Source organism: Gallinula chloropus (genome assembly GCF_964237585.1).
Source record: "Gallinula chloropus genome assembly, chromosome: 14".
NCBI lineage: Eukaryota > Metazoa > Chordata > Aves > Gruiformes > Rallidae > Gallinula > Gallinula chloropus.
In genome coordinates this window covers 4,991,973-5,018,587 of record NC_140099.1, presented here as the reverse complement: position 1 = coordinate 5,018,587, position 26,615 = coordinate 4,991,973, and the positions used below count along the sequence as shown (strand labels likewise).

General features: G+C 49.8%; 1 protein-coding gene across 2 annotated transcripts in view; it reads left to right on the top strand.

Annotated features, from left to right (window-relative positions):
- The first annotated feature begins 215 nt into the window (after window positions 1-215).
- DAAM1 (dishevelled associated activator of morphogenesis 1) overlaps window positions 216-26,615 on the top strand; it is a 55,785-nt gene continuing 29,385 nt past the window's right edge. For both annotated transcript variants that reach the window (XM_084270440.1, XM_084270441.1), the window contains exons 1-3: window positions 216-421; window positions 14,673-14,762; window positions 26,160-26,231. In XM_084270440.1, coding sequence (XP_084126566.1) covers window positions 239-421; window positions 14,673-14,762; window positions 26,160-26,231 — 345 coding nt within the window. In that variant the 5' untranslated portion in view covers window positions 216-238. The remainder of the gene's footprint in view (window positions 422-14,672; window positions 14,763-26,159; window positions 26,232-26,615) is intronic.

Here is a 26,615-nt window from a genome sequence, read left to right as displayed (position 1 = left end):
TTTTAATTCACACAGTCGTCAAGGTTGCCAGGACTGTAAATGTCAAATCTGAGCAGAAATATTTGGCATGTAAACCCTCTCCGCTCTTCCCCTCCGTGCGGAGCGTGTGGGTGGCTTTGATTCCTCCTCCCCTCGGCGGGACGGGAGCGCAGTGCTGCGGGGTGGCTGCTCGAGCCTTCTCTCTTCTCTTCCCCTCAGGATCTAGTGCCCGGAGGGAGGGACACAGAGGATTCTGGCCATGGCTCCGAGGAAGAGGAGCAGTCGGGGTATCTCCTTCATCTTCTGCTGCTTTCGCAGCAGCGACCACCCGGAGATCACGTACCGGCTGCGCAATGACAGCAGCTTTGCCCTGCAGACCATGGAGCCTGCGCTGCCTGTGCCACCGGTGGAGGAGCTGGATGTCATGTTCACCGAGCTGGTGGTAAGTAGGATGCTTTTTATTTCCCTTCCCCCTGGCTCTTTCCCCTCTCCCCTAGCTTGGTTTTGAGTTTTCAGGCAAGTTTTTGGCGTGAAGGGAGCATCAAGGTTTCTTTTGGGGCAGTTCTGCTCTGAACCTTGAGCTCTTCTCCTCCCTGAAGGTCCTGCCAGTTTGGGGTGGTTTCTCATTCTCCTTAGAAAGCCTTGATTTCATAGAGCAGGAGTTGGGGGTTCGTCTGGCTTACTGCACCTCCAGATTGATGGAGGGGTGTCCAAACCAGTAAAGCAGGTTGTTCCCCATAGGTACAGTTTAACTTTACGTGCTGGGCACTCTGCTTCCCATAAATCCTTGGGTGTGAGCTAAATTGAGATCAGTTAAGTCAGGATATTGTTTCTTTATCCCTCGGTACTGTAACTCTGAAAAACAGGGATCAAAAAAAAGAATTACAGCCAAAACCAGCTTTAATTTCCTCTAAATCAAAAAAATGACACGATTTGTTATATGGACCCACAGTACTCCACTTTGAGTTGATTCGGCAAGGAAATGGGGTTTCTCTGTGTTGATTTGCTTAGAGGGAACTGGGAGTCATGGTGCTGGGTGTTCACACCTCATGATACAGCATGTCCCCAGGCAGCATGGCTTTGGGGAGCCAGGCCTCTTGGTAGAGGAGAGCTCCCAAGTGTATTATTATTAGAGCCACTTTTGCCCAGACATCCTTCGCCATGGGCAGGATGAGACAGCAGACTGGGACACCCAACACAGCACGGTGGGGATGAGGCATCCCCACAGCAGGACCTCTTCTTGCAAAGCAGCAAAACACAGCCAGTCAGATTTGGTTTGTTCAGGTAGAGCAAACGCTTCTGTTCCCTGTGTTTCTCTACTGATAACTTGGCCAAATTAGATTTTCCTGGGTAAATTCTTTCCCACGGAAAGCTCCCTCTGTGCCCTGGCCAAAGGCAGCGCACAGGCTGGTTGTGCTGTGGCTCAGCATCGCCAGCCAGGCTGAAGGAGGCATTTTGCAGAGGCTGATGCACTGGAACCCCATCAAACCCTCATACCCTGCAGTCCTTTCTTCAGCCCAAGGTTTTCAAAGCATCTCTCCCAAATTCAGCCAGATGCTTGGTGCAAAGGCTGTGCCACAGGCAACCGCCGTGTGAGCAGTGAGACAGGAGCCCAGGGGCACTTGTAGGGACCAGCTGGGCCTGGGGCATGCCCTGGTGTTGCCCTTCTGCTCTCCATCCCTTGCTCTGCGCTGCTGAGATTTTTGGGGTTTTTTTCTCCCAGCCAAGGGTGAGAATAAGGTTCAGAGGCAGCTGCTGCTCCAGGGCATGCTGGCAGCAGGAGCGGTGCTGGTTCCCTGGGGACTGAACTCATATAAGGGAGGGGGACAGTGGGTGCCCACTGTGCTCCCATGCACGTGGCTGCAACTCCCCAGCTCCCCAAAAAACCCATCAGGCAGATCTTGACCTGAGCCAGTGCTAGGCAGGAGAGAGGGGGAAGCTTGAGTTGCGCCCCATGGGTGCAAGAGGGTAGATTCCCATTTGGGAGGAGTGAAGATGCAAATACCCTCTCTCCCATTACAACAGCTCCTTCTTGCTCTCAGTAACCTGTTGGTGTTGGGTATTAAATTTCAGCATTAGTTAAATGGTTTGGAAAGTGTCCCACTGTTTCTGTATGAACCCACTGTGTAACATTTGGAAGAGAGACAGAGAAAGCACTCAGAGGCACTGGGCTGATCTTTATGCCTGCGGGAGCCCAGTGCCACCCAGCCCATCGTGCTCGATCATCCTGGGTGGGATGGCTTGTCCCTGCTCTGTGGGACCAAAGCTGCCTCCACAGCCCTCAGTTCTCTCAGTCAAATGGGTTGAGGGAAGTCAAAGGGGCTGGAGGGGATCTGGAGGCTTTGCCAGCTCAGGTTGGTCCTTGGCCAACTCTTCTCTTGCAGCATAAGAGTGACTTTTCAGCCCCATTTGTTCCCATTAGGTTCTCAGAGTTGCAGGGGTGGAAGATTTCAGGCCTGGGACAGGCTGTATCTTGTGGCAGCACTGATTTTGGTCACTGGGATGGACAATCCTCCCCCAGAGACCAACAGTCCAGCAGGGTTCCTGCTCCACAGATCCCAGCCTGCTGCAGGTATCAAAGGGGAAAACATTCTTTTTGGAGTCATCCCACAAAATCTTCTCTGGGCTTGGGGTGGTTTTAAGTGTGTCTCTTTGTCTGAGTCAGGAAACATCTGTAGTGTGAGAAACTGGTGGCTGTCCTGCATCAACAGCAAAGGATGATGTCCTGAGCTGCTGAGGGGCTTGGAGCAGCTGACTCCAAGTTCAGCTAAAGGCTCGATCTGCTCTTCTGGTGTGTGTTTCATGTCCTGCTATGTTTTATATGGACACTTCAGATTTTAACTAGAACAGTTCAATAGAATACTCAGGGTTGTTTTTTCCCTGTGGCCATACAAGTGTTTCTCAGGAGGAATGACAGAGAAACAGGGGATGGCTTTTTTTTTTTTTGCCTGGGCACAAACAGGATCAATTAAGCTTTAAGAAATCCCTGATTTCCATCCCAGGCTGCAGGGAGGATGCACCCTGTCCCAGCCAGCGGCACGGAGCAGGTGATGGCTTTTTCCTGGCGCAGGGCAGATGCAGATGTTGTTGCTGTGGTCAATGACTGATCGCTGCTTTCTCCCCAAGGGGACCTTTTCCCTTTCCCTTCCTTTCCCCCTGCTTTAGGCTGAATGGGTTTTTGTCAGGGTATTTATTGTTGGGATGTCGCTCAAGCGGGCATGGCCCCATCTGAAAGGCTTTTCTTTGTCCGGTATGTGTCGGGGCTCCGGCCAGGCTCAGCCACCCAGGGAGGAGCAGGTGCTGGTAGGGAGGCACAGACAAAAGCAGGGTATTTCAGTGAGATTTACTAATTTGCAGCTCCCTTGGCTGGGACAGGGCTTTGCCATTTGTGCAGCTCTCCTTGCATCAACGCTGGTGCATCCCACCAGCTCAGGTCAGTGGTGTTTGCTTCCTGGGACTTGTGTGGTGCTGTGACACCCACCAGGCAACATCCATTGGATTTAAGGAGTTCCCAGAGCCACCGGTCCTCTCGTAGGACACATCAGAAGGATTGCTGTGGTGTGGGGCAAGGGGGAATATCTGGGGCTGCACAAACTGCCTGCGAGCCGAGAGAACAAAGCTGTGCCATCTGCCACGGCTTCTTTCAAGAGGCTCCTGCCTATCCCAGCTAACAATACAGCGTTTCTTCAAAGGCTGAAATCTTGCTTGCATGCTCAGAGAAAGCACTTGCAAAGCTCTCCATAATGGTGCCATATGGTAGATCTTGCCGTAACAATCCTCCCTATTTTCTGCCAGCAACTAGACTTCCCACCAGATGGGTAAATGACTGATGTCCTTTATATCTGCTTAACGCTCCTTGTCACTCTGAGGTTTGTAATGAAATGCTCTGTGTGTGGTTGTGTGCGCCAGCCCCACGGGACATGCACCGGCCGGGGGGCTGGAGACAGGGGGACTCAAGTGGTTTGCTCTGCGGAGGGCCACGTGAGCCCCAGCACAACCCAAGACCCCTCGCTGGCTCTCTTCCTGGTCAGGCAGGTCGCCACAGCATCTCTGTCCCAGCACTATGAGAGTAATGCTCTTGCAACTCCTTAGGCTGCCTGGGCTCCCAGAGGAGCTGCTAAATCCAGCATAGTTTTGCACACCTCTGGAGCACGAGGTCCTGCTTCTCCCTGGTTCTTCACCATGCTCCCAGCCTGCATTCCTGACAGCAGAGGCATGGGCTTGGATGAGATGCTGCCTCAGCCACTTTTCAACATTTGTCCTCCCAAATACCTGGGCTTTGAGGAAATTCCAGTTCCTGGTCCCAGTGGAGCTGCTCACACTTTTCACCTCCTTCTAGCAAAGCAGAAGAATTTAGAGCAGCCTCCGTCTAGCCCTGAAACCTGCCTGTGATGTGCAGCAGCCCATTTTTAGCCTATGAAACTAGAGAAGATAACCTTCCCCAAGTCCCTCCAGCAGCCACCAGTTCTTAGAGACCTGGGGAGGGTGACACTGGGTGACTGGTGGCTGTGCAGTGTCCCCAGTGCCCTGGGCTCAGGGTGGGTGCAGACCCTTGCCCGCTGACGTTGCACAGTGTTAGTGTCTGCCTTCACTGGGATCTGCTGGAGGGGAGATACTCACACAGTCTCCAAACTGCTGGTCTTTATGCCTTCCCCTTGCACAATGTGTAAGGCTGCTCCATCCCTTCCTGCTGCTTTATGAAATAGTGGAAAAAGAGGAGCCTGGGGAGCAAAAAAAAATTGTCTCTGGCAGCTTACAAGCTTTGTCATGGCATTTATTTTTACTGTGCTGGGGGCAACTAATGCATTTCTTGAGAGCTGCTCTGTGGATGCTATCTGTTAGGAGATAGCGTGCCCCACCACAGAGATTAATTCCATGTCGCCTTTGAAATGCTTCATGGTGGGTGACTGGCCCGTGGCTCACAATGTGGGGTGCTTAGGGAAGATGCTGTGTGCTTAAAGGTGCTGCAGAGCTGTGCCTTCCTGCCCTCTCAGCATGCTGGAATGAGTGTGACTTGATATACTGCTCAAACAGGGAGTGGAGAAGAACCCCAGTGCGAGGGGGGGACAACAGTGCGGTCAGCGTGAGTGCTGTTACGTGTTAATAGCAAGGCCAGGTTGGGAATTCATTGCTGTGAACTCCAGTAATGTGCTTTTCCCCTGGTTTCTAATCCATTAAGGAGAAAGTGTGAGGTTTTGGACCTTGCAAAACAACACGGCTTTTAAGTAACAGCTGAGGGATCAGCTGCAAAGCCAGGCTTTGCATTTCATGCTTGCAGGGCAGCTGTCGCTTTTTGCTGCCTGGTCTTTGCAGCATTAAGGAGTTCAGGATTCTGGGAACCACTGGATGGTGGCCAAAGGCATTTTCCCCTATATATCTGCAAAGAAAAGCACTTGGTACCCAGCAAAAAATATGGTTGCAGTAATCCTTGTGTCCTGGGCAAAACACCCCCTTCTGCGGAGTATCCAGGGCCAGACACTCAGTGTGGGGCTCCTGATGCCATCCCACCACCATCTCCCAAGATCAAGCTCCCTTGAGCTTATGAATTGTTTTTAAGGAAGAAAACCAAGTGATTTAACATCTGCTTTTAAATTCACTCCGGGGGGAGCTGTGTGGGCACTTTTACCAGGTTGCCCAGGTTCTGCCTGTTAGAGCAAGTGGCCTGGACCTGCCACATTCCCATCCCAGCCCGTCGCTCGCAGCGCTTGTTTTCATCACCTCCTGGTGTTCCACCTTCCCAGATAATCTCTTAAATGTATGTTTTGATAGGCAATCACCTGATACAGAAGTCACACACCTACTTGGTGTAGAAAATAAGGATTTTCTGCCTGCAGTATTTCCACGGACCTGAATGAAGTAATCCACCACGGAGTGCTCTATTTCAGCTGAAGCATTCATGTAATTGCAGCATCTGTTACAGCTCCAAACCAGTGTAGGGGCTTGCCCAGAAACCATCCTGTTCCTGAGCTGTAATTTTATGATGGAGCCATATTCTAACACAATGTGAACCCCAGCTGAAGGCAGAGGCAAATAAGAAACCCCTTTGTTTCCAGGAGAAGTACAGCTGAAGTGGGGAAAAAATTATATGGTCTCCTTGCTAAGTGCTTTCCACTTTGCACTGCCTAAAAGATGAGGCCACATACCTGGGAGATGGCTGGTGAACTCAGTTGAGGCATTTAGGGTTTTGGCTCGTGCTGGCTCCAAGTGTTCCTTGCACAGGTCACCACGGAGGGCAACTGGCCTTGGATGGGGCATCTGCTCCCGTAGTGATGTTCTCCTTCCTGATTGCTTGGTGGTTGGGTGGTGTTGCTGGAGTTATGGTCAGGATAGAGGAGCACATGCTTTATGACTGGCAAACAGGGAAGTGTTCCTGCTGGGAATAGCTCATTCTTGCCTTGTACCCTTTTGCAGATGCAAATAGAAGTTGTTTGTATGGCCATGGTATCTGTTGCCTGCAGAGTCTGGCCATTCCTTGGCGTGCAAGCGTAGCTGAGGTTGGCTTTTGGCCACCAAGGTCTTCTGCAGCCCTGTAGGCAGCATCCTGCCTGAGGACACAGCATTCTTAATTCCCATCAACTCCAATATTCGAATCAATACTGATATTTAAGGGGATCAGCTTCCCTTCCTCAACAACACCTAACATCTTGAAGCACATTTGGTGCCTGCTTGTGCTAGGCATCTTGCTGGATGTCAAACCTTGGTAAGAAATGGACCCCTCACAGGGTGACTCTCTGCTTTGCATCTGCTTGAGTTCTTAAAAGTCACCTTAGGATGCCAGGTGTGACCACAGTCAGGGTTGTGGGGAAATGAGGACCACTTGTCCCACGCAGTCCATGGGTATGCAAGGAGCCTGCTGCCATCTTACATTGCCCATCAGCATCAGGCTGTAGCAGGCTCCCTCTTCCCCTGGCTGCATCCTTTGGGTCCCATACACAGTGGTAAATCTTGGGAAGCTTTCAGGATTGAGCTGGCATGGGGCTTTGCAGCTACTAATTCCCATCCAGTCCCTTTTTGAAGTCCTTCCCAGGGTGTCATCTCAGGAAACCTTGAAACAGTTTAGCTCCAGACCAACTATGCACAATTTTCCTAAGTGAGAATCCCTGTGGGGCAGGGGACATCTGAAGCCACACTTGGCTCGATTTCCAACTTCAGTAGCTCTCAGGGATGTCAGCAGTGGAGGTGGTATCTAAAAACTGATTGAAAAGGGAGTTGCTTCTTTGGGTCCATAAATAGGTGGGAAACCCACATCCGAAGCCTTGTCTTATTTATTTGCCAGTCATGCTTTATTATTGTACCCACCAAAGGACAGTCATGACCAGGAACTTAATCAATTTTAGCAATCACAGTAGCAATTAATGGGCCAATACATCTTTTTTGTGGGGCAGGCTGGGGTTTATGTATAATTATGTGGAAGAAGCACACTGGTGATCCACCTGCAGGGCTTCTGGGCGTGAGAGTGCTCTTCAGGGCAGATCAATAACTCAGGCTGTAAAAGTACCCCGTGTTTAATTAAAATGGAGAAAGATTTTCCAGATGATGTCGGTGAAAAGGTCACAGAAGGTCAAGCTCAATAAATAAAAAAAAATTATGTGGTTTAAAATATATGTTACAACAAAGAAGATAGACACACCTAAGTAGATATTTCTCTTTTGAAATTCATTAAGTATTGAAATACAAATACCTTTAAAACCTTTAGCCTATTAAAATAATAAATTTAGTTAGATAATATTAAAGCAGTACGTGCTATCTGCCTCAGGTGCTTGAAATGATGGGAACGTGAACCAGCTGTAGCTAGAATTTATTGAGGATCTCAGTCAGCTATTGATGGCCATAATCTTTCCTGCAGAAGAGAGGAATACATATTTTATTTACATCTGTCCAGTGCATTCAGGTCAATAACTGAAAGCTGAAGAGCAGGATAGATTGGGGTCTTTCCCCTTCTAGTCTGGGACTACAAATTCAGAAGAGGTCGACTAGGGTGTAAGCACTTCAAAGTGGTTATGCAGTATTCCTTGCTGCTGCTAATTCCCTTGCTGTGGGCAACTTCCTTTATTAAAAACCTTCATTACAAGATAAAGGCAAAACTAATGAACCCTTCTATCCGTTATGCTTATTCATCAAGGAATATGAATAGTTGGGGTTTGTTCATCTTCTGTAATTTCCAACTGCAGGTTTTCATGGGCAAATTAAAAATAGATGGTGATAGTATTGGCTGGGGTTGGTTTGTCTGGAGGGGGGATTTTTTTTTTAGGTTCTCTTAGGGCAATGTGGATGAGAAGATAACGTGCTAGGGAGGAAGTGGCTTTATTACTAATACTGAAAATAAAAGGCTTCATTCATTACCTTCCTATTTGTAAAGAAACCAAAGCAAACCACGCGAGATAAACCCGCACACCTTGAGAACTGATCACCCCAGTAAACGTTGCAGCGCAGGGCGCGTTCCTCAGCGGGTGGTGTTTGCACTGTCACCACCACTGATTAATAAGCCTGGGTTTATTAGGAGAACAGCTTAAAAAGGAACTTTAGTGATCCAGGGGAGAGGGATGCTGAGGTGGATGGAGGTTTATCGCCGGGTCGGGGCTGGCAGGCGCGGGCAGGCAGCTGCCCAGCCGGCCGTGCAGGCAGCGCCTTTGTGCAGCGGAAGGTGGGATGAGGTGCAGGGAGTGGGAGGGGGAAGAATGCTGATGGCAGTTTCCCTTGACACTGCAGCATTCTGGGATAAATCAAATTGATGAACTTGGAGAAGAATGCCTGGAAGAGAGGGAAAAAGCGATATGGCCCCTGAGAAAGGAAGCTAACACAGACTTCAACAGCCTGTTCTCTTCCCTCCCATGCTGTACCAGTGAATAACAAACATTGCCCAAAAGTTCCCACTTTTTTTTTTCCCCCGTTTTCCTTTTTCTTTCATTTTGTTCTTTGAGCAATCTCCAGTCCCTCATGCTTTATTTGAGGATGCAGGAGGTCCTGCCTTTACTTGCTGTAGTCTCACTTAAAGAAGTTTTTATAGAAGTTTCTAAACTCGGGAGAAAATTCACTTGCTCATCATTATGTTGGTCATTTATTGATCTGTTGAGGTTTTGAGTGTGCATATACATAATATATATATGCCCACATATATATATATATAAACCCAGAACAAGCCAGCAAATTTTAATGAATTTTTAATTATGGCAATGGATGACCTCCTTATTTTCTCCCCATCCCCTCCATGTTATAAAATTTATCAGCCAGAAAGGTGCATTAGACTTCAAAGGGTTTTGTCTTTTTTTTCCAGCAACCCCTGAAGATATTTTAGGGGTGCAGAATTGTCCTTTAATCTCTACTCCCCAGCTACTTCTTGTAGAATGTTTGGTGGCCTGTCAGACTTGCAGGATGTAGGGGAAGAACCCAGGATGGTCATGCTGGGTTGTTGTGGCTGTGGATGGGCAGCACTTAATGTTGGCCCAGCTCCAAGAGCCCATCATAGAGGTTGTTTCTGAAGTCAAGAGGTTTGCAGCATCCTGTGGCTTCCTACTGTTATCCCCATTAAAGCTGGTGGCTCTCAGCCCATTGAAGGTGCTTGTTGTGTATGTCACGTGCACCATGGCATGGGTGAAGTGTCAGGGACAGGAGCTTGCAGCAGGGACCGTGCTGTAAGTCTGGGGCTGGACTTCATGACCTCTCTGCTATGAGAGTCAAACATTTCTTCCAGTGACAGTGCCTCACTTATCTGCTTATTCTGGCTTTGCCTTCAGGAGGTGGTTGGAGACTGTGGTGGCTGCAGACCAGAAAGGTGGTAGAGGCTCCCTCTGTGGAGACATTTAACAGTCATCTGGACATGGTCCTAGGCTGTGGCTCTAGGTGGCCCTGTTTGATCAGGGGAAAGACAGTAGGTTTAGATTAAATGTTGGGGAGAGATTCTTTACTATGAGGGTGGTGAAGTACTGGCAGAAGTTGCACACAGAGGTTGTGGAAGCCCCATCCCTGGCAGGGTTCAAGGCCAGGTTGGATGGGACTTTGGGCAAGCTGGTCTAGTGAGGGTGTCCCTGCCCATGGCAGGGGGTTGGAACTAGATGATCTTTGAGATGCCTCCCAACCCAAAGCATTCTATGATTCTATGATTCTTTGACCAGAAGACCTCCAGTGGCCTGGGCTCCTTGTACCATCAGATTGCCAGCTGGGGGAGGTACGGACCATGGGAACATCCCCCCCCCCAAGTGCCACTGTGTGTCCTCTAAAGCAATTACTTTGTAAAAACTTGTTTTGCCTGTGGGATCATGATTGCAGCATGCTGAGCTGAGCCACCTATTTCTAAGGTAGTTTTAGGAGAGTAGGGTGGGGTTACCTTCATTGAAACTTATGCTGTGCTCAGAGAGAGGGAGGTTTGCTTGGCTCGAGTGGAGCACCATCAGCAAAGCAAGCTGCATGGAAGCATTTTACCTCCTAGAAAGAGCAAATACACACTGAGAATGAAATCTTCCCTATGAGTCTTTTCCTAAATCTGAATCAGATGAAGATTTAACGTGGAAACGTGTTTCTTAATCTAAAGGTGAATAGTTTAACTGTATGGGATAAATATTTAAGAGTAGCACATCTCTTTCCAGTAAAAACACTCTAGGCAGAGACTTCCTTTTGGTAGCAAAGTGAAGCTGTTATTTTATGTGCCTTTGACCCCATTCCTAAAACATACCTAAACCAGCAAAGTTGGCAGATTCTGCTCTGAAAGGGGCAAAGCTGTGAAAGGTGAGGCTGAAGTCAGGGGTGATGGACACTGACCCACCACTTTCTCTCTCATGTTTTCACTCCTCAGCAGCTGACAGCATTGCACACTGTTGCAGGAGTACACAGCTTGCAAATGGCCTATAAAATTAATTGCCGGTTAGAATCGCCTAATTACTGAGTTCATGATTATTAATTGAAAGCACATACGGGTCTGAGGTTGTGCACAGCTTCTCTGCTGCATTACGACTCTGCTGTGCAATTGCAGGAGGCTTTGTCAGAGCTGTGTTTGTGCAGTGGTGTGTGAGGCACTGGGAAACGGCTAATGGTCCTGTCCTGTGTGGATGTGTTGGAGTTTGAAGGGCAGTTTCTGAGCAGCCTGCTCAAGGCCAAGTAGTATTGAGATCACTGAATCACTAGGTGGGAAAAAACCTTTGAGATCATCGAGTCCAACCATACCCATCCTCCACTAAACCGTATCTCTGAGCGCCTCATCTACCCGTCTGTTAAACACACCCAGGGGGTGACTCACCCCCCTCCCTGGGCAGCCTGTGCCAGTGCCTGATAATCCTTTTGGGGAAGAATTTTCTCCTAACATCTGATCTGACCCTGCCCTGGCACAGCTTAGTGCCATTTGCCCTTATCCCATCACCTGTCACCTGGTTGAAGAGACTGTCACCCAACTCTCTGCACCTTCCTGTCAGGTTACTGTAGGTGGTGATAAGGTCTCCCCTCAGCCTCCTCTTCTCCAGGCTGAACACCTCCAGCTCCCTCAGCAGCTCCTCATAAGGTTTGCCCTCCAGCCCCTTCCCCAGCCTGGTTGCCCCTCTCTGGACACGCTCCAGGACCTTGATGTCTTTCTTGTAGTGAGGGGCCCAGAACTGAACCCAGCACTCAAGGTGTGGCCTCACCAATGCTGAGTACAGGGGCACAATCCCATCCCTGGACCTGCTGGCCACACTGTTTCTGATACCAGCCAGGATGCCATTGGCCTTCTTGGCTACCTGGGCACACTGCTGGCTCATGTTCAGTCTCCAGTCACCCAGCACCTCTCAGGTCCTTCCCAGCCAGGACTGTCTAGCCCATCAGTGAGTGTGAGCAAAGGCTGGAGGTTGGTGTGGGAATCCCCATGTGTGGAACAGGAGAAAAGATCTGACTCTTAAGGTTGCTCTCACAGCTTGGAGCACCAGTCGTTAGTCTCTGTCTGCTTATGAGGATTTTCATCTTCACCAGGTGCCACGTCGTGTTTATTTAATCACCTCTCCCAGGCATCCTGCAGGATACCATTAGGTAGGTGCTGCTGAGTGATGCAGGGCTGTGATGACTGAACATGCTAAGAGTCAGGGCACAGTGAAATGTGCTGTGTAGGGCTCAGAAGCGTTTCTGCACCTTTTTTGGATGTGTTTGCACGTTGTCATGTAGCAGCACTTAAAATGTTTTTCTGCTTTATTCGTTCTTGCTCCTGCTCAGGCTGCAGATCAGTTTAGATTATTTTTTTCCTTGGTTAATAAATCTTCATGTTTGCACAAGTTGTATTTTTAGAGTATAGTTATGTTGGAAGTTTCAGTAAATACTGCTCTGGAATAGGTGGCCCAGTGAAGTGGTGGAGTCACCATCCCTGAAGGTGTTCAGAAGACGTCTAGACGTGGCGCTTCAGGACGTGGTGGTGTTGGGGTGGTGGTTGGATTTGATGATGTTAGAGGGCTTTTCCAGCCCCTATGATTCTGTGATTCTCAGAACCTAAGTACAGACAGGTGTGGCTGGTTCTTTCATGCCCGAATGATTCCCACGTCAGGGATACGGGGTCACAATGGAAGCATTTTCCTGCAGTCCCTCAGACTCTCCCTGCAGAGGCAAATAATTATCAGGAGAACCTTGTCCTCTCCCACACTCCCAGATGTCCTTTTCCAATGAGCTGAATTTCAGCCTAGTCTCTGTGTCAGGTATCATCTTGTTGACCACCTTTAAATCTTCAGGACTGGGGTTAAAGCAGAGCTTGGGTGTCTGACCAGCTCATAGCCTGAGGTGATGCCACAGGGGACATCCCGTGCAGATTTGGTTTTGGGGTATGGAAGAGTGACAAGAGTTGCCCAAGGCTGGGGAGGAGATTGTTTGCTGGATATGAATCCCTGACCTCCCAGATTGTCAGGACGTTGGGAGGTTTGAAAGCAGTGCTCATTGGAGGAGTCCCTAAGCTAGTTCCTCCTCCCTGGGCACAGTAGGAGTGGAGATGTCTCAGACTGGGCTCAAGTTTTCTCATTAATCACTTTTCCCAAGTCTGTCTTGGCAGTATGTTTATTTCTGTTGCAAGGGTGTCTTGCAAGTCTGCTTCCAGAGCTCCACCAACTTCAGTTCTGTGCAGCACAGTGTTTGAAAAGTCAGGTGATAGAGGGGAAGAAGTCAAGGAAGGGCAAAGCTTCTCCATGCATCCATAATGGCAAAAACTCCATAGCATCTTTCCTTTTAAGGAGTAATTTGTTGAGGAATGAAATCAGTAGCTGAAGTGGATGTAGAAGTGGATGTACAACCCTTTCTGAGATGTTCAGGACCACTGGCAACCCTCTGTTGCTGTGTGGTGTGCTGGAGGGTCCTTGGGTTTGGGTTACAAGGTAAGGCTGCCTTCCTTGGCTGCTGGATGCAATATGAAATTTAATTAGATCAGCCAAATTTCTTGATGACCCACAGGCTTGCTGATGCAGGGACCCTTCTTTGCCCATAAGCATCTCACTCAGCCTTTACCAAATGGGACTTTTACCTTTGATTGGGGTACCAGGGGCTACCAGCCGTAGTTGATAAGTGTTATTAATCAGGCACAGAAACTGTAAGGGATGTTCATGTATTTGGGGGAGGTTTTTTGCCTTTTTTTTTCAGGTACTGGAATTAAGAATGTATTTTTTGATAGGGATCCTCTTAATTAAATCCACTGGCTGGGTGGCCATATGAGTTGGCTGGAGGCTGTGACCTGGGTCTCCTGTGACCTTCTGCAGCATCTCCAGTATTCCCACTGCTGGGCCAACACCCCTCCAGCATGAGGACTGTCATGGGTGGTGGTGATTTTCAGACATCTGTGGTTGTAAGATCAACGTTGGCTTTAGCAATGAGCCTCCCAGCCCTGTCTGAGTGTTTTATTTAGTGCTCTGATAAAAGTTGTGACCTACATCCAGCACCAGGAAGCAACGAAGCTTTGATAATATTTGGGTGTGCTGGCAGAGAGCACGCTGCTAACTGAGCCTCCCAGCTGAAAATAGATGTGTCCTTTAAAATAAAATCAGATAAACCAATAAAGCTTTTGGTCAGTAAACAGCTTTATCTCTGCCAGGGAATATGTAGTCCAATTCCTATGGAAAGGATGTACCTCTTTATGATTTGTTATATTAGGAAAAGCACTTTCTAGGTGGAATTATAGGAAAACAAGTCAAAAAACCAACACTAGCCCCCAGCCCTCCTCACCATCTATTGCTCCCTCCCTTCAATTTTCAATGATATGAGGGTGTCAGCAATGCAAATGGGCTGGACCACTTGTGGTGCTCAGTGGTGAAGTAGTTACCTGGGGCAGTAAAGAGGAAGGGTCCTATTTGAATGGTTCTTTGCTGCACGTCTCAGATGTAGTCTGGAGCTCTCAATCCTCTGCACGGGGCTGTCTTGCAGGCAGCTGTCAGGGCTTCACCCATGTCCTTTCTAAAACATTTGCTGCCTTTAAAAGCAAGGAAGGGGATGATGGAAGGAACGAGGCAAGGAGGTTTGCAGCCTCATCCTCCCAGCAGCTGGCTGCAGCCCAGGAGTCAGGGGGAGGTCAGTAACATCAGGATGAGAATTAGCATCGTTGCCCTGACAAATCAATAGTTACTGGGGCGATGCTGTGGGAACACCACTGCTGTGCTGCTGTGTGGTCCCACATTGATTTATGATGTGTATCTGGGGGGGTTGTGTCTGTGCCATCACCCATTTGTATACTCACACTGTGTGTTTGCTGGATTTTTTTTCCCCCTTTCCAGGATGAACTTGACCTCACAGACAAGCACAGAGAGGCCATGTTTGCACTACCAGCAGAGAAGAAGTGGCAGATCTACTGCAGCAAGAAGAAGGTAAGAGACCCATCCATTTGGGGCATTTCAGAAATGTATCTGTTCCCCGGGGTTGCTCTGGGGAAGTGAGGGCGACCAGTGAGGTCTTCAATCTCCAAGATGCAAAGCCTTTCCTCCTGAGTCCATTCAGGATGTGTCCCTGCATAGGTGTCCCCCACCCCATGCTCATTCCTGCCAGCACAGGCAGGGCCATGTGGAGCTCAGTGGTCACTGGGGTTGGTGTGGGGACTACTCCGGTCACCACCTCTTGTGATCCTGCTCGTCTTCACTGATGCCAGGGGTCTGATTACAGCCTGCCTGAAAGCCTCTCCCTCCTCAGGCTTTCCAGTTTGTTGCCATAAAACACTCTGGACATTGTTTTCATCCTCCCACCAGCTCTTCCTGCAGGATGGCACAAAGGGAAAGTGCTGCTAGATGAGCTGTGCCCCTGCAGTGCAGCCTGCAAGAGCTTTAGCCTGGTGATGCAGAGGTTGCTTTTAGGATGAAGCTGTGTCACCCCTGGGGCAATGAAGGGCTCTAGATTCACGCATGGAACTGAGGTGCCACTGATAAAGGGATAAGGGTTTATGTGAGTCTCTGATCTGTCTGCTGAGCTGTCCAGTGTGTCCACTCTGTGATGCTGCCCTTTCAGCTTCCTTTCCCACACTGAAAACATTCATGGACACCTTCCCCATGCTGAGGTACACTGACATCTGAGCTTGGTTCTGTCACCCTTTAGATGGAGCTCAAACACTGAGGTTCATTTGCATTTCTACTGGTAAATCCACTATGGTGGCCAAAGACTTTGGTTCCTGCTGGCAGGTTCGTGGGTCCAACAGGCAGCAGTGCTGGTGCTGGCTCTCATGAGCTGTCCAGGATGGAGGAGACTTCCTGTCCATCTTTCTCCCTTGGCTTGTTTGCTTTTGCTCCTGGGAGCATGCAGCCTGAGTGTTGTGGGGGTACTATGGGCTGGCCACCTGCTAAGTGGCCAAAATCACTTTTTCCCCCCAGTAAACTGGTGGCACAGGAATTACTTCCGACTGTCTGTGTTGGGACTCATTTTCCCACCCAGCCTTGGCCAAAGAAGAGATCCTGCAGCATGTACCACTGTGGGGATAAATCCTCAATCTCACAAGCACATGGAAGGACACCAAGGCCTGTGATGGAAATGCTTCCAGCTGGGGACATGGACCTGTTGGACCGGGTCCAGAAGAGGCTACAGAGATGATCTGAGGGCTGGAGCATCTCTGCTATAAAGAGAAGCTGAGAGAGTTGGGTTGTTCAGCCTGGAGAAGAGAAGGCTCCAGGGAAGACCTTTGGGCACATTCCAGTCCCTGAAAGGGCTTATAAGATAGATGGAGACGTTTTTTTCCCATAGGGCCTGTAACAGTAGAACAAGGGGGAATTGTTTTGAACTAAAAGAAGGCAGATTCATCCTAGATACGAGGAAGAATGCACTTGCTTTTTCAATGAGGGTGGAGAAACAGTGGCACAGGTTGCCCAGAGAGGTGGTAGATACCCCATCCCTGGAAACATTCAAGGCCAGGTTGGACAGGGCTCTGAGCAGCCGATGTAGTGGGAGGTGTCCCCAGTTACTGGGGGGGGGGTTGGATGAGATGACCTTACAGGTCTTTTCCAATTTCTTTTCCAATTCTTTTCCAATTAGACCATTCTCTGAGTCTATGATTCAGTTTCCACATTCTCCACTGTGTCCCCTAAGCTGGCTGCAGGGGAGTTCTGGAGGTGGTGTGGCCCTGCTCAGAGGAGCTTGCTGCCATTAATGCCTCCTTTCTCCTGCTGTAGCAATGGCACCAGATTTTCCAGCCACACTTTAGGCCAAGAGCAGGCTTACCTTGCTCATGTAGGATTAAGTTTTAAGCCTCTCATAAATACCCCCGAAATCCCTGTATTATTGTTAGACAGAGGCCTGCCATGCCCCAGATTTAAATGGGAGGGGAGGAGAGATGTTAACAAATTACAGACCCTGGTCTAGATCAACAAGAAAACGGACAGGGGATGCTCGTTTATCAGTGCCTGTGGGATAAGCAGAGCCATGCTCCAGTGTGTCTGGATAAGGGGAGACAACAGAGACTTAAATCAAGCAAAACCGTGTCATTCTTATTGTGAGTGGAGAGTGTTATCTAATCCCCTCCCAGGGAGGGTTTAGATGGGGCTGATGGTGCCTCTTTCCCATTTCAGCATCTCTTTGTGCTCCTCCTTGTTTTTAAAACCCGTGTTGAGAAATTCCCTGCTCCTGAGGAGTGTTTAAGGAAGGAGCCACAGAATGGCGCCCATGGCATCCTCAGAGATCCTTGGAGCAAGTGCCCACCTGAGGCTGCTTTGGTTCTCATTCCTTTGGTTGCTTTCAGCTGCTCCTTCCTTACAAGCTGCAGACAGTCTGTGCCCCTGCTTGCCCTGAAGGAGATGTGCTGGCAGAGACAAATGCTTTTCTCTTGCTTTTTAATTAAAAATGAGCGAGACTGTATCAATGGAGGCTTCAGCAGTGGGGGAAACCAGGAATCACATGGTCTGGAGAACATCTCTATGCACAGTGGGCTCTAGGCAGTTCTGCTCTTTCATGATAAGGACCAGAAACATCAGTGTCTTTCCCAGCAGCTTGTGGTCAGTCTTACTCATGTACCTATGTTTTTATGAGGGCATATCACCTACAGGATAGCCTGGTGTCAAGGAGAGGTGCTGAGCTTCTCCATCTGGCAGCAATGGCCAGGGTGGTGGAGCTAGAGGTGGGGCAGGGGTCCTACCTCCTTCCTTGGCTGCAAGCTGAACAGAGGTGATTTGCAAAGCCTGGGATGTGCCCAAATGCTCTGGCCTGCCTGTGTTTAATAGCAAGTCATCACCTGAGATGCAGGTAGCACCCAGTTTCACCTGCTGGGTGCCAGGGAACTGGCAAAGCTGGACATCACTTGCAGGCAGCTGCCTGACTTGCCAAGGATCCAAAATTGTCCCCTGGGCAGTTTTTGCTCTTTGCTGCCAATTTTAGCTCCTATTGGAAACAAACTGCTGAGAGTCAGATAACCTGAGTTGGACTTTGAGTCTGAAAGTCCAGTCTGAGACCAGTTACAACAAGCTCCCCCTTGAAAGAGCAGTACAAAGCAGGACAGAAACACTGCTCAGCCTTCTCCCAGGGGTTTTCCTTGAAAATGAGCTTTCCTAGGCTTCAAAATATGTCATGCTGTGGCCTTAGTCCAGGCAGCCAGGTCAGCTCCCTGCATCCATCCGTGATGGCAAAGGTGCGTGCAGCACGGACAGCACCTGTCCTTTCAACATGTTCCCTGCTGCCATGTGCCATGCAAGATATGGTAAAAGGTGACCACAGTGTGAGACATTTTGTTGTGCTGGGTTGTAGTGGTAAGGGACCTGGCAGCACCTGGCTTTGGCAGTCCTTGTTGAGAGGAAATAAGGGAAAACCGATTACTCTCCAGGTTTATTTCCTTCCCTGGAATATTTCCCCCTGGCCTGTAGCCCTGTATCCTGGTTTCTCTGCCCTGCAAGCAGCTGGTTTTATCCCAGCCCACCATACTGACATGACAGGGTGGATGCTTTGTCCTCCCTGATTCTCCATCCATGGACATGCTGTGTCTGATCCCAGCCCCAACCCTGCTCAGAGCAGGGGGGATGCATTAGATGCTGTGAGGCTCTGGGAAGAGGGGAGGGGGGGGTGGTAGTGAGATAAAAAGCATCTCATGATGGAAGCTGGTGAATCTGCTGTGAGAGTGAGAACTGAAGCCTGCATTAAATCCAGCAGTTAGGCAGCAGTTGGGTCAGGAGTGAGATTGAAAGATCATTGGAGAGCCCTCCTTTGAAGTGGTCAGGCCCCTCCATGGCTGTAATAAAGCAGGGAAATGCAAAGGTGGAGAGCTGCATTAACAGCAGGGTAAAATCTGCTTTTAGAAGTGGTATTTCTGGATGAGGACTCGTTTCATACCTCATCTCCAAATCCTTCACTCCCTGCTGGCCCCGCTCTGCAGGAGAGGATGTTGCTGGGGAGCGCAGGGAGGAAGCAGGAGGGTTTCCAGCTTTAATGTTCCTTTGGCTAGGGGGTTGCTTCTGTGGAAGAGGGTGACTCAGGATGACCTTTCTCTGGAGGCCACTCTCCGAAGGGAGTTAATAATTAACACTTTGTGCTTAGTCTGCAGCACTTCTTAATTGCAGGAGGTGTGGCTCCTGCCAGCCCAGGTTGGTAACACCAAGCTATTAAAGCAGCTGGCAGGGTGATTTTTATGAGCTTCAGAATATGGGTGGATACAGGGGTGTTGAGGCAGAAGATCAGCATAAATAACCATGCAGTAGGGATCAATAGTGCAAACCAGTTCATGAGAAGGCAGGGTCTGGCTCTGCCTCCCTCTTGGCTGAGCATCTCTGAGGTCCCATCCAGCTGGGATAGAGCAAAACTGGCCTTTAGGGATGGGGTGCCAAGCACTGCTGCGCTCTTCAAGCTTGTGTTGACATCCCAGTGGCCTCACTACTCCTGGCTGTGTAGCCCTCAGCAGTGTTAAGCTGTTCCCAGCAAGTAAAGCTTCCCTCTCAAATTTCCTCAGGCTTCAGATAGAAAACGGGGATCCCTTTGCATTAGGGGAAGGCAGTGACGGTGCTTTTGCAGGGGAGGATGGGGAAAATGTGATAAATAGGGAAATGAGTGATGGTTCTCCAGTAATACTATTTTTCCCCATTGCACCTTCCACCCTCTCCCCCCAGGACTTGGCATTCCAGCTCACTCCTCAACTCGTGGCTCCATCCTGCAGCTGGTGCACAGGGCTTGCATTGCCACCTATTTCCTTCATTTAAAAAGCATCCATTCTTTCTTTTTCTGCAGTAGCCAAACTAAAAGCAAACCCAACAAAGGCAGCAGGCAAGGGGAAAAGGAACTGAACAGCTCAGCATTTTGCCTGGTCACCTGGAACGGATGAGAAGCGTTTCATGGCCCCTGAGCATCCAGATAGACCCGTGGCTGTTGCAGCAGCAGGTTGAAATATCATCTCAGGTGTCATTTTCTCAGGCTGACCGGGAGCAGGAGGCTGTTTGCATGGCTGGGGGTGTTTTTTGGTAGGAAATGTTTATAGTTTTTCTCTTTAAAGGTAATTCCCTTTTTAGTTCCAACCACAACACACGTTTGTTTAAGTGAGGTTTTTCCTCCCTCTCTGGCCAAGACTTGCATCTGTTAGCAATCTTTTGGGGTTTTGAAGCAAAGCTTTTCAAACAAGGAACCAGCTGACTACTAAAGGCATCTGCTCATGCTGTATTTGCCTATGGGGAGCATAATTTTGAAACCCTGGGAAAAGCATACGAGGGCCTGTGTGTATCTGTAGGGGAGAGGGCATAGGAAGTGTCAGCATGTGGAAAACCGGGATGGTTTCGGATGGAAAGGTTTGGACCCTGAGATCTCAACTCAGGGAGAATCTGATGGGATTACAGCCCTTTGCAGCATCACTCCACGAGCCCTTGGCTGGGTGTGGGGATGTGGCTTGAGTTGCATCTCTTAGTTTTTGAGGCTGGGATACGTGGGGGACCTTGCAAACAGCATCCAGGTGGATCATGTGAAGTGTCTGCAGTACGGTGGGGCTGCCAGCTGCCACCAGCCTTCCCTTGCTCTGCCATTGTGGAGCAGCAAGGAGGGGTGGGAAAGGAAAATGCAGCCAGGAGGATGTGTAAAAATGAAGGGGGTTGCTTCTGCTTTTTGCAGCAGGTGCCAGGTGAAGAGATTGGGGATTTTTAACCCTTTGCTGTGACTTTCCTGGTGTGATGATCTCCTGGGGCAGACCAGCCTTGCAGGTTGTGCCAAGAGGGCTGTGAAGCATCAAAGTCACAAGTGTTGTTGCTGAAGGGCTCTCCAGGATCAGGTTGGAGCTGACTGCTGTGAGCCAGCCCTTTGTTTCTGATTCAGATCTTGAAGGGTCTAACCTGGTGTGTGGCCAGCCATCCTCTGGGGCTGAGATGACCCAGAGCAACGATGGATCCATCATCACCACTATGGGCTGCAAGTGTGGGAAGGATGCTGGTGGGTCAGTTGGAGTCTGGTTGTAGCCTGGGCATGTAAAACATGCCACCAGAAGTGTGATTTGCAAACAAAGCAGCCCTAATGAAGCATTGAGGAGCTTCATAGGTGTCTCTCCCCACCACCACGGGGGACATGCTGCGAGCAGGAGGGTGCATTGCTCCCAGCAGCTGTGTTCCTGCAGGTCTGAGCAGCAGGAGCTCATGGTGATGAGGTGTAAATCGTGTCCAGACAGGGCTGAGACCAACCTGTGAATTGCATTTGAGCCACTGCTGTCAGCCACCACCTCCTCTGGGCTGCTGCCCAGTGTCCCAGGGGTGGTCACTGGGAAGAGGAGGGACAGTCTGGCTGTGGGAGCTGCTGACACCCCGAGGGGGAGGCACACAGGCTGTGGAAGTGTCAAGCTTGTCACCAAGATGTGACAGGGCTGGGAAGTGTGAAATCTCTCTGAGAAAAGTAAAGAGATGGCTGGAGCTGGCAGATCAGTGACCTTCCTTTGGAAAAGCTAATGAGGGATCTTGACTGGCACCTGGCACTGACAGAGGGGGCTGGAGCTTGTTCCATCAGTTCACACCATCACACCCCCTGCCACTGCGACCCCAGCACAGAAAGCCAGGCAGCAACAACCCTCAGCAACAACCCTCAGCCCTGTGTGTGCAGCCTGGGGGCAGAGGGGCAGCAGGGACAAGGTGAGGGGACAGTGGTGCTGGGCCACAGCCCGTGTGACTCGCGTTTTTGCCAGGCCCATGGGAGAAGAAGTGGGTATTGCTGGGAGCAGGTGGGAACAAAGCAGGGAACGAGGGAAATGCTGCCTTTCTCTGGGTCTCCTTGGTGTTTTACTCATGTTTGCAGCAGAATGTGTGTGTGGTGGCACATTGGGGCTGTTTCTCAGGGACAGTGAGGGATGTTACAGACAAGAAGGGATAACCCATCCCTGCACAGCCATCAGCCTGCCTCTAAAAGAGCAGTTTGTAGTAAATCACAGCATGGCACTGGGCTGTTAGTGGGGTTCAGATTAGCCCTTACTTCTGTGCTTCTTGAGGAGAGAGTGAATACAGCAAAGACCTAAACACAGCCCAGAGAAGAAATTGGGAGATGTTTGTGTCCTTGGTGCCAGCTGGATGCAATGGAGCATCCTGGAGAGCTGATGCCAGTGGTACTCAGCTCTGTGCCTGGACATCCCTCATCGAGGGAATGCCTCAAAACTCACATCCCCAAACCCCACCCTGGGTGCTGGGAAACCATCTCACAAATTCCCCCTTTCAATCCACAGCGCTCAGAGAAGTTCCTGCCCCCCAGCAAAGCCTTATGAGTCACTTCCCTCTGGGCTTGTCGCTTTGTCAGATTTCTTTACCACCACCAAATGTGCTGGAGGACACTTCCCAGTGTGCTGTAGACCATTAGCTGCAATAATTACCACCCAGCAATGTCCTGCAGCGAGCTGAGGGAAGCCTGTGCCCTGCTCTTTGCCTGCTTTATTGTGCCGTCCCCCTCTGCCTAGGAAACTGCTTTCTGATGAGGCCGGCTGCTCATCTGAATAAATGAGGTTCTGCTGCACTTAATTGAGAGCTCCTTCTAAATTGGGGGTTTCAGAGGGGAAATGTGAGAGCCCGAGGGAGCTGAGCAAAGGGAAATGTTTATAATGCAGCATGTTAATTATAAATGAGCAGTTTAGCCAATTTTGTTGTTCAGCCTCCCTGCCACCCCCCTGGAGACCTTTATTTTTTTGCTCCACTGCTTCCTTTCAGCCTTAAATGAGTAGCAGGACCAGATCCCTGCCCACCTCCCAGGTGTTTGCACCATGCAGGAAAACCCTGGGATGTGGGTTAAGCCAACCTCACTGCACCCCGTTCCTTGGCATGACTTGTCTCTTGATGCTGTGCAGTTGTGAGGACCTCACCACCCTTCCCAGCTGGTGCCACTGCTGGCAGCACTGGTGTGGGAGAGGGATGCTGCTTATAAGAAGTGCTGATGGTACCCTAGGAGGATTGTGGGGAACCTCTGGTCACATCTCCAGGAGGTGAGTGACACATGCTGGTCCCTTTCTGGTCCATGTGCAAGGCAGAGTGGGTGCCCCAGCTCCACTGTGCCCCAGGGCACCCTTTGTGTTCCAGCCTTTGGAGCAGGGTAGGAAAGCTGGGAAAGACAGTCTTTGTTTGCCAGAAGGGTTTGTGCAGAGCCTTCCTGTGGCAGAGCATAGGATGGCTCAGAGGGGGGGTTGGCAGGTGTCCCCAGCATCCCTCCCTCCTCCTTCACTGCCATCACCACGTGTACATGCTCCCTCCTGTTTTGGTGCCTGTAGGCAGCGTGCTGGGGGTGGCAGGGTGTACCAGGGAGGGATGTGCTTTTGCAGGCAGGAGTGGATGGGAGTGTCCTTTTGAAAGGCCTGTGATGTGAACTCAGAAAGCAGAAGGACCTGGCTGGCTGTGTCAGACAGGATTGTCACCAAGCAGGAAGGTGACCTGAGCCTCACCCTGGCTGCTTGGCACTACTGAGGAGCCACAGGTCATCCAGCAGGATGGGTGGGTGGCACTGTAGCGGATTAGCACTAAGAAACAGCCCTTTGGTTGCAAGAGAATAATGCAAGTGATGCTTTGCTGATTGAACCTGCCCTCAGGTGCAGCCTCACCTCACATCAGGTGGTCAGCCAGGTGATATCCTGCTCCCACTTTGCTCCCAGGGGCTGGTGTTCCCACCAGTGTTAAACTGAAGACTGTAACCTGCACATTGCAGAAATGATGTGGTTTTCCCCAGGGTGACAAATACTTTGCAAAATATGGTAGTTTCCTTTTCCCATCCCACACTGGCTGTGGGGATCCCTGCAGGCACCACGTGTGTCTCTGGGCATAATCCAGCAGTGGAAAGCTCAGATCAACCAGCTGCAGATGGGTGTCCTCTTCCCAGCTCCCTTGGGAAGGCATTGGGTTTCTCCCACCACAGTGGAAACCTCCCTCAGCCATGGCTTCAGGTGGCCAGGCTTGATGCTGGCAGGTGACAGTCCTTGCACGTGGTCCCAGACACGGACAGAAATGCAGCAGGATGGTCAGCTGGGTTATTTGGAGAGGGTTGCTTTGCCTCTGTCCTCTTGCCTTTGCTGGAGGCAAACTTTCAGGAGAGGGGAAAGTGGAGAGGAAGGAGGCAGTGCACCCCATCTTTCCCAGCTGCAAGAAGACAAAGGGCATCCCTATCTCTCCCCATCAGGGAGTGCTCAGACAGCAGATGAGCATTCCTCTGTTTTGAAGCACTGTTTGCTCAGGATGGGAATGGTTTTATTTGTTGCTGGCAAAAGCTAACTGTCAGAGCATGACTGTGAATGGTCCTCTATCCAGGCAGACACAGGCAGTGTGACTTCCTTGAGGTTTATTGGGTTTGGCACTAGCATGGGTAGGACAGACTTTTTGTTGTTGTTTTTGTAACATCTCAGAAAAACTCTTGCTCTCTGCTGAAGTATTAAAGCAGAGGGCAGGGAGAGCTAAATGGAGGCTTCTTGTTCAGGAGAGTTTTTATTTTATTTGCTTTAAACTTGACCAGATCTATAGAAGATGAAAAGAAAGTGAGGCTAAAGGATGTGGGGCTGTCAGCAGGCAGGCTGCCCAAGGGATGCATTTCCTACCCATGGGCATGGGCAGCCAGCTCAGAGAGCTGCTTGGGGTGGTCTGGTTACTGCCAGCCCAAATCATGGGTGTTTGGAGAGCGCTGGAGGTTGCCACGAGGGCAGATGAGCAACTTCTGTTTGCCCTCAGCATGTTGCAGGAGATGCCCAAGGGGTTCCTAGATCCCTTCTTCCCAAACTTCTTTTGTCCCTGTCCTGGAGCTCGGCATAGTGAAGGGGGAGGAGACCTTGAGGGGGAGACCTTATCACCACCTACAAGCACCTGAAGGGAGGGTGTAGAGAGGTGGGAGGAGATAGGACAAGGGGCAATGGCACTGAGATACACCAGGGCAGGGTCAGATTAGATGTTAGGGAAAAGTTCTTCCTTGAAAGAGTTGTCAGGACATGGAACAGGCTGCCCAGGGAGGGGGTTGAGTCACTGACTCTGGGTGTGTTTAAGAAAAGGGTAGAGGAGGTACTTAGGGATGTGGTTTAATATAGGACAGGAATGGTTGGACTTGATGATCTTAAAGGTCTTTTCCAACCTTGTGATTCTGTGAAGGGCCAGGTCTGCAGGGGCAGAATGTGCTGCTTTTGGGGAAGCTGGCTCCCATGTGGGTTACCTGTCACTGACTCTGTGTGTTCTCATCTTGGCAAGCTGCAGCTTAGGAAATTTGGATGCACAAACATTTCCCAATTATGCTTCTTGACCTGCAGTAAATATTTGGGGCTCTGCTCCCTGGGCTTGCTGAAATCAGCTGGAGGATCACTAGCTGTCTGCATGCACAGACATGGGGGCAGAAGAGTAGACTGTCTGGCTCCCACTGTTGCAGGCAGTTGTGGTGTAGGATGATTTTTGCAAACATCTCTTAAAGTTTGGGAGGGGTCAAATCCATGCCATGAGTTGGGCTGTGAACTGAAGATGGTTAGTGAGAGAAGATGCTTAGGATTTGTGTAGTACCGTTGCCTCTACAGCCTAGACTTGTGTGGCATTTCTGCTGTGAGTCCTTTTTCTTCTTTTGATACCAGTTTTTTAGGAAAATATAGTGGAGAAAAGGCTTAATCTTGAAGTAATCCCTAAAAATCTGCTTACTTGCTCCAAGCAGTTCCTGGGGACATGCAGGAATTTACCTGAGCTAGGCTCAGAGATCCTTCAGTCGTGTCCTACAAGAATATGAAAACCCTTTGTGTGTCCCACCAGATGCAGGCATTGTAGACCAGGATGAGCAAATGAAACTGCATCATCCAGGGTCATAGGTCATGGGCCATGGGGTTACATCCTTTAGCTGGGAACACTGCCAGGCACATGTTCCCTCCTGACAACTAACAAAACTCCCAGAGGAGTTGTCACTTGTGCCTGGAATCTCTCTTAGGACGTTGGTAAGTCATGGTCTTGCTTCCAGAGTGGAGCACATTTATTAATTTTTTTAAACATTTAAGAGACTTTTTTTTCCCCCCAAACCCCCCAAAACTTCAAGAGCACCACAGAGTCAGTGCAGGAGAAATCTGGATGTAAAACTTCAGCATGGTTTCTCTGATACCCACAAGGTGATGCAGTACCTCTGGGGAACACTTTGGTCACAGGCAGATGGTGAAACATAGATTATATGTAAAATATGCTAGTTTAGTAAATCCAGTAGTGTTCCCATAGCTGGAGCTCCTGGTGTCAAGCTCAGAATGTGGATGGTTGAGCTTATATTGATGGAAAACAATGCAAGAGCTGAAGGGCACTTCAGAGGTGGTTGGACATGAAGGGCAGGGGATGTCAATGCTATTTCTACTAAACTATTTCTATTTTCCACCCTACATCCAGGACCAAGAAGAAAATAAAGGAGCCACTAGCTGGCCAGAGTTTTACATCGATCAGCTGAATTCAATGGCTGCTGTAAGTATTTCCCCAGTGCCTGGCACTTGTGAAGCCCCATATGGGGCACCCCCAGCATCACATTTGAGAGGGGAACGGGTCTTGCAGCCACAAAGCTGTGACCTGGCTATTCTCAGCCTTACAGCTTTGCAGACTGCTCACCAGTTTGGACTTGGCAGTAGCCTGCAGGTTGTCCCAGTGCTTCACAAACCCCTGGTGTAAGAATTTAAGGATATCCTGCATTAGGCCAACAGGTACAGCTGGAAAATAGAGGTGTTTTTTAATGGCAGGAAGGGCATTGCATCTTGCCCCAGGCAGCTGCTAGTCAGGTGGCAAACAGCAGCTTTTGGTATAAAACCACCATGCTGGTTTTTAAAGACCTGTTTTGATTGTGTGATGCTGGTG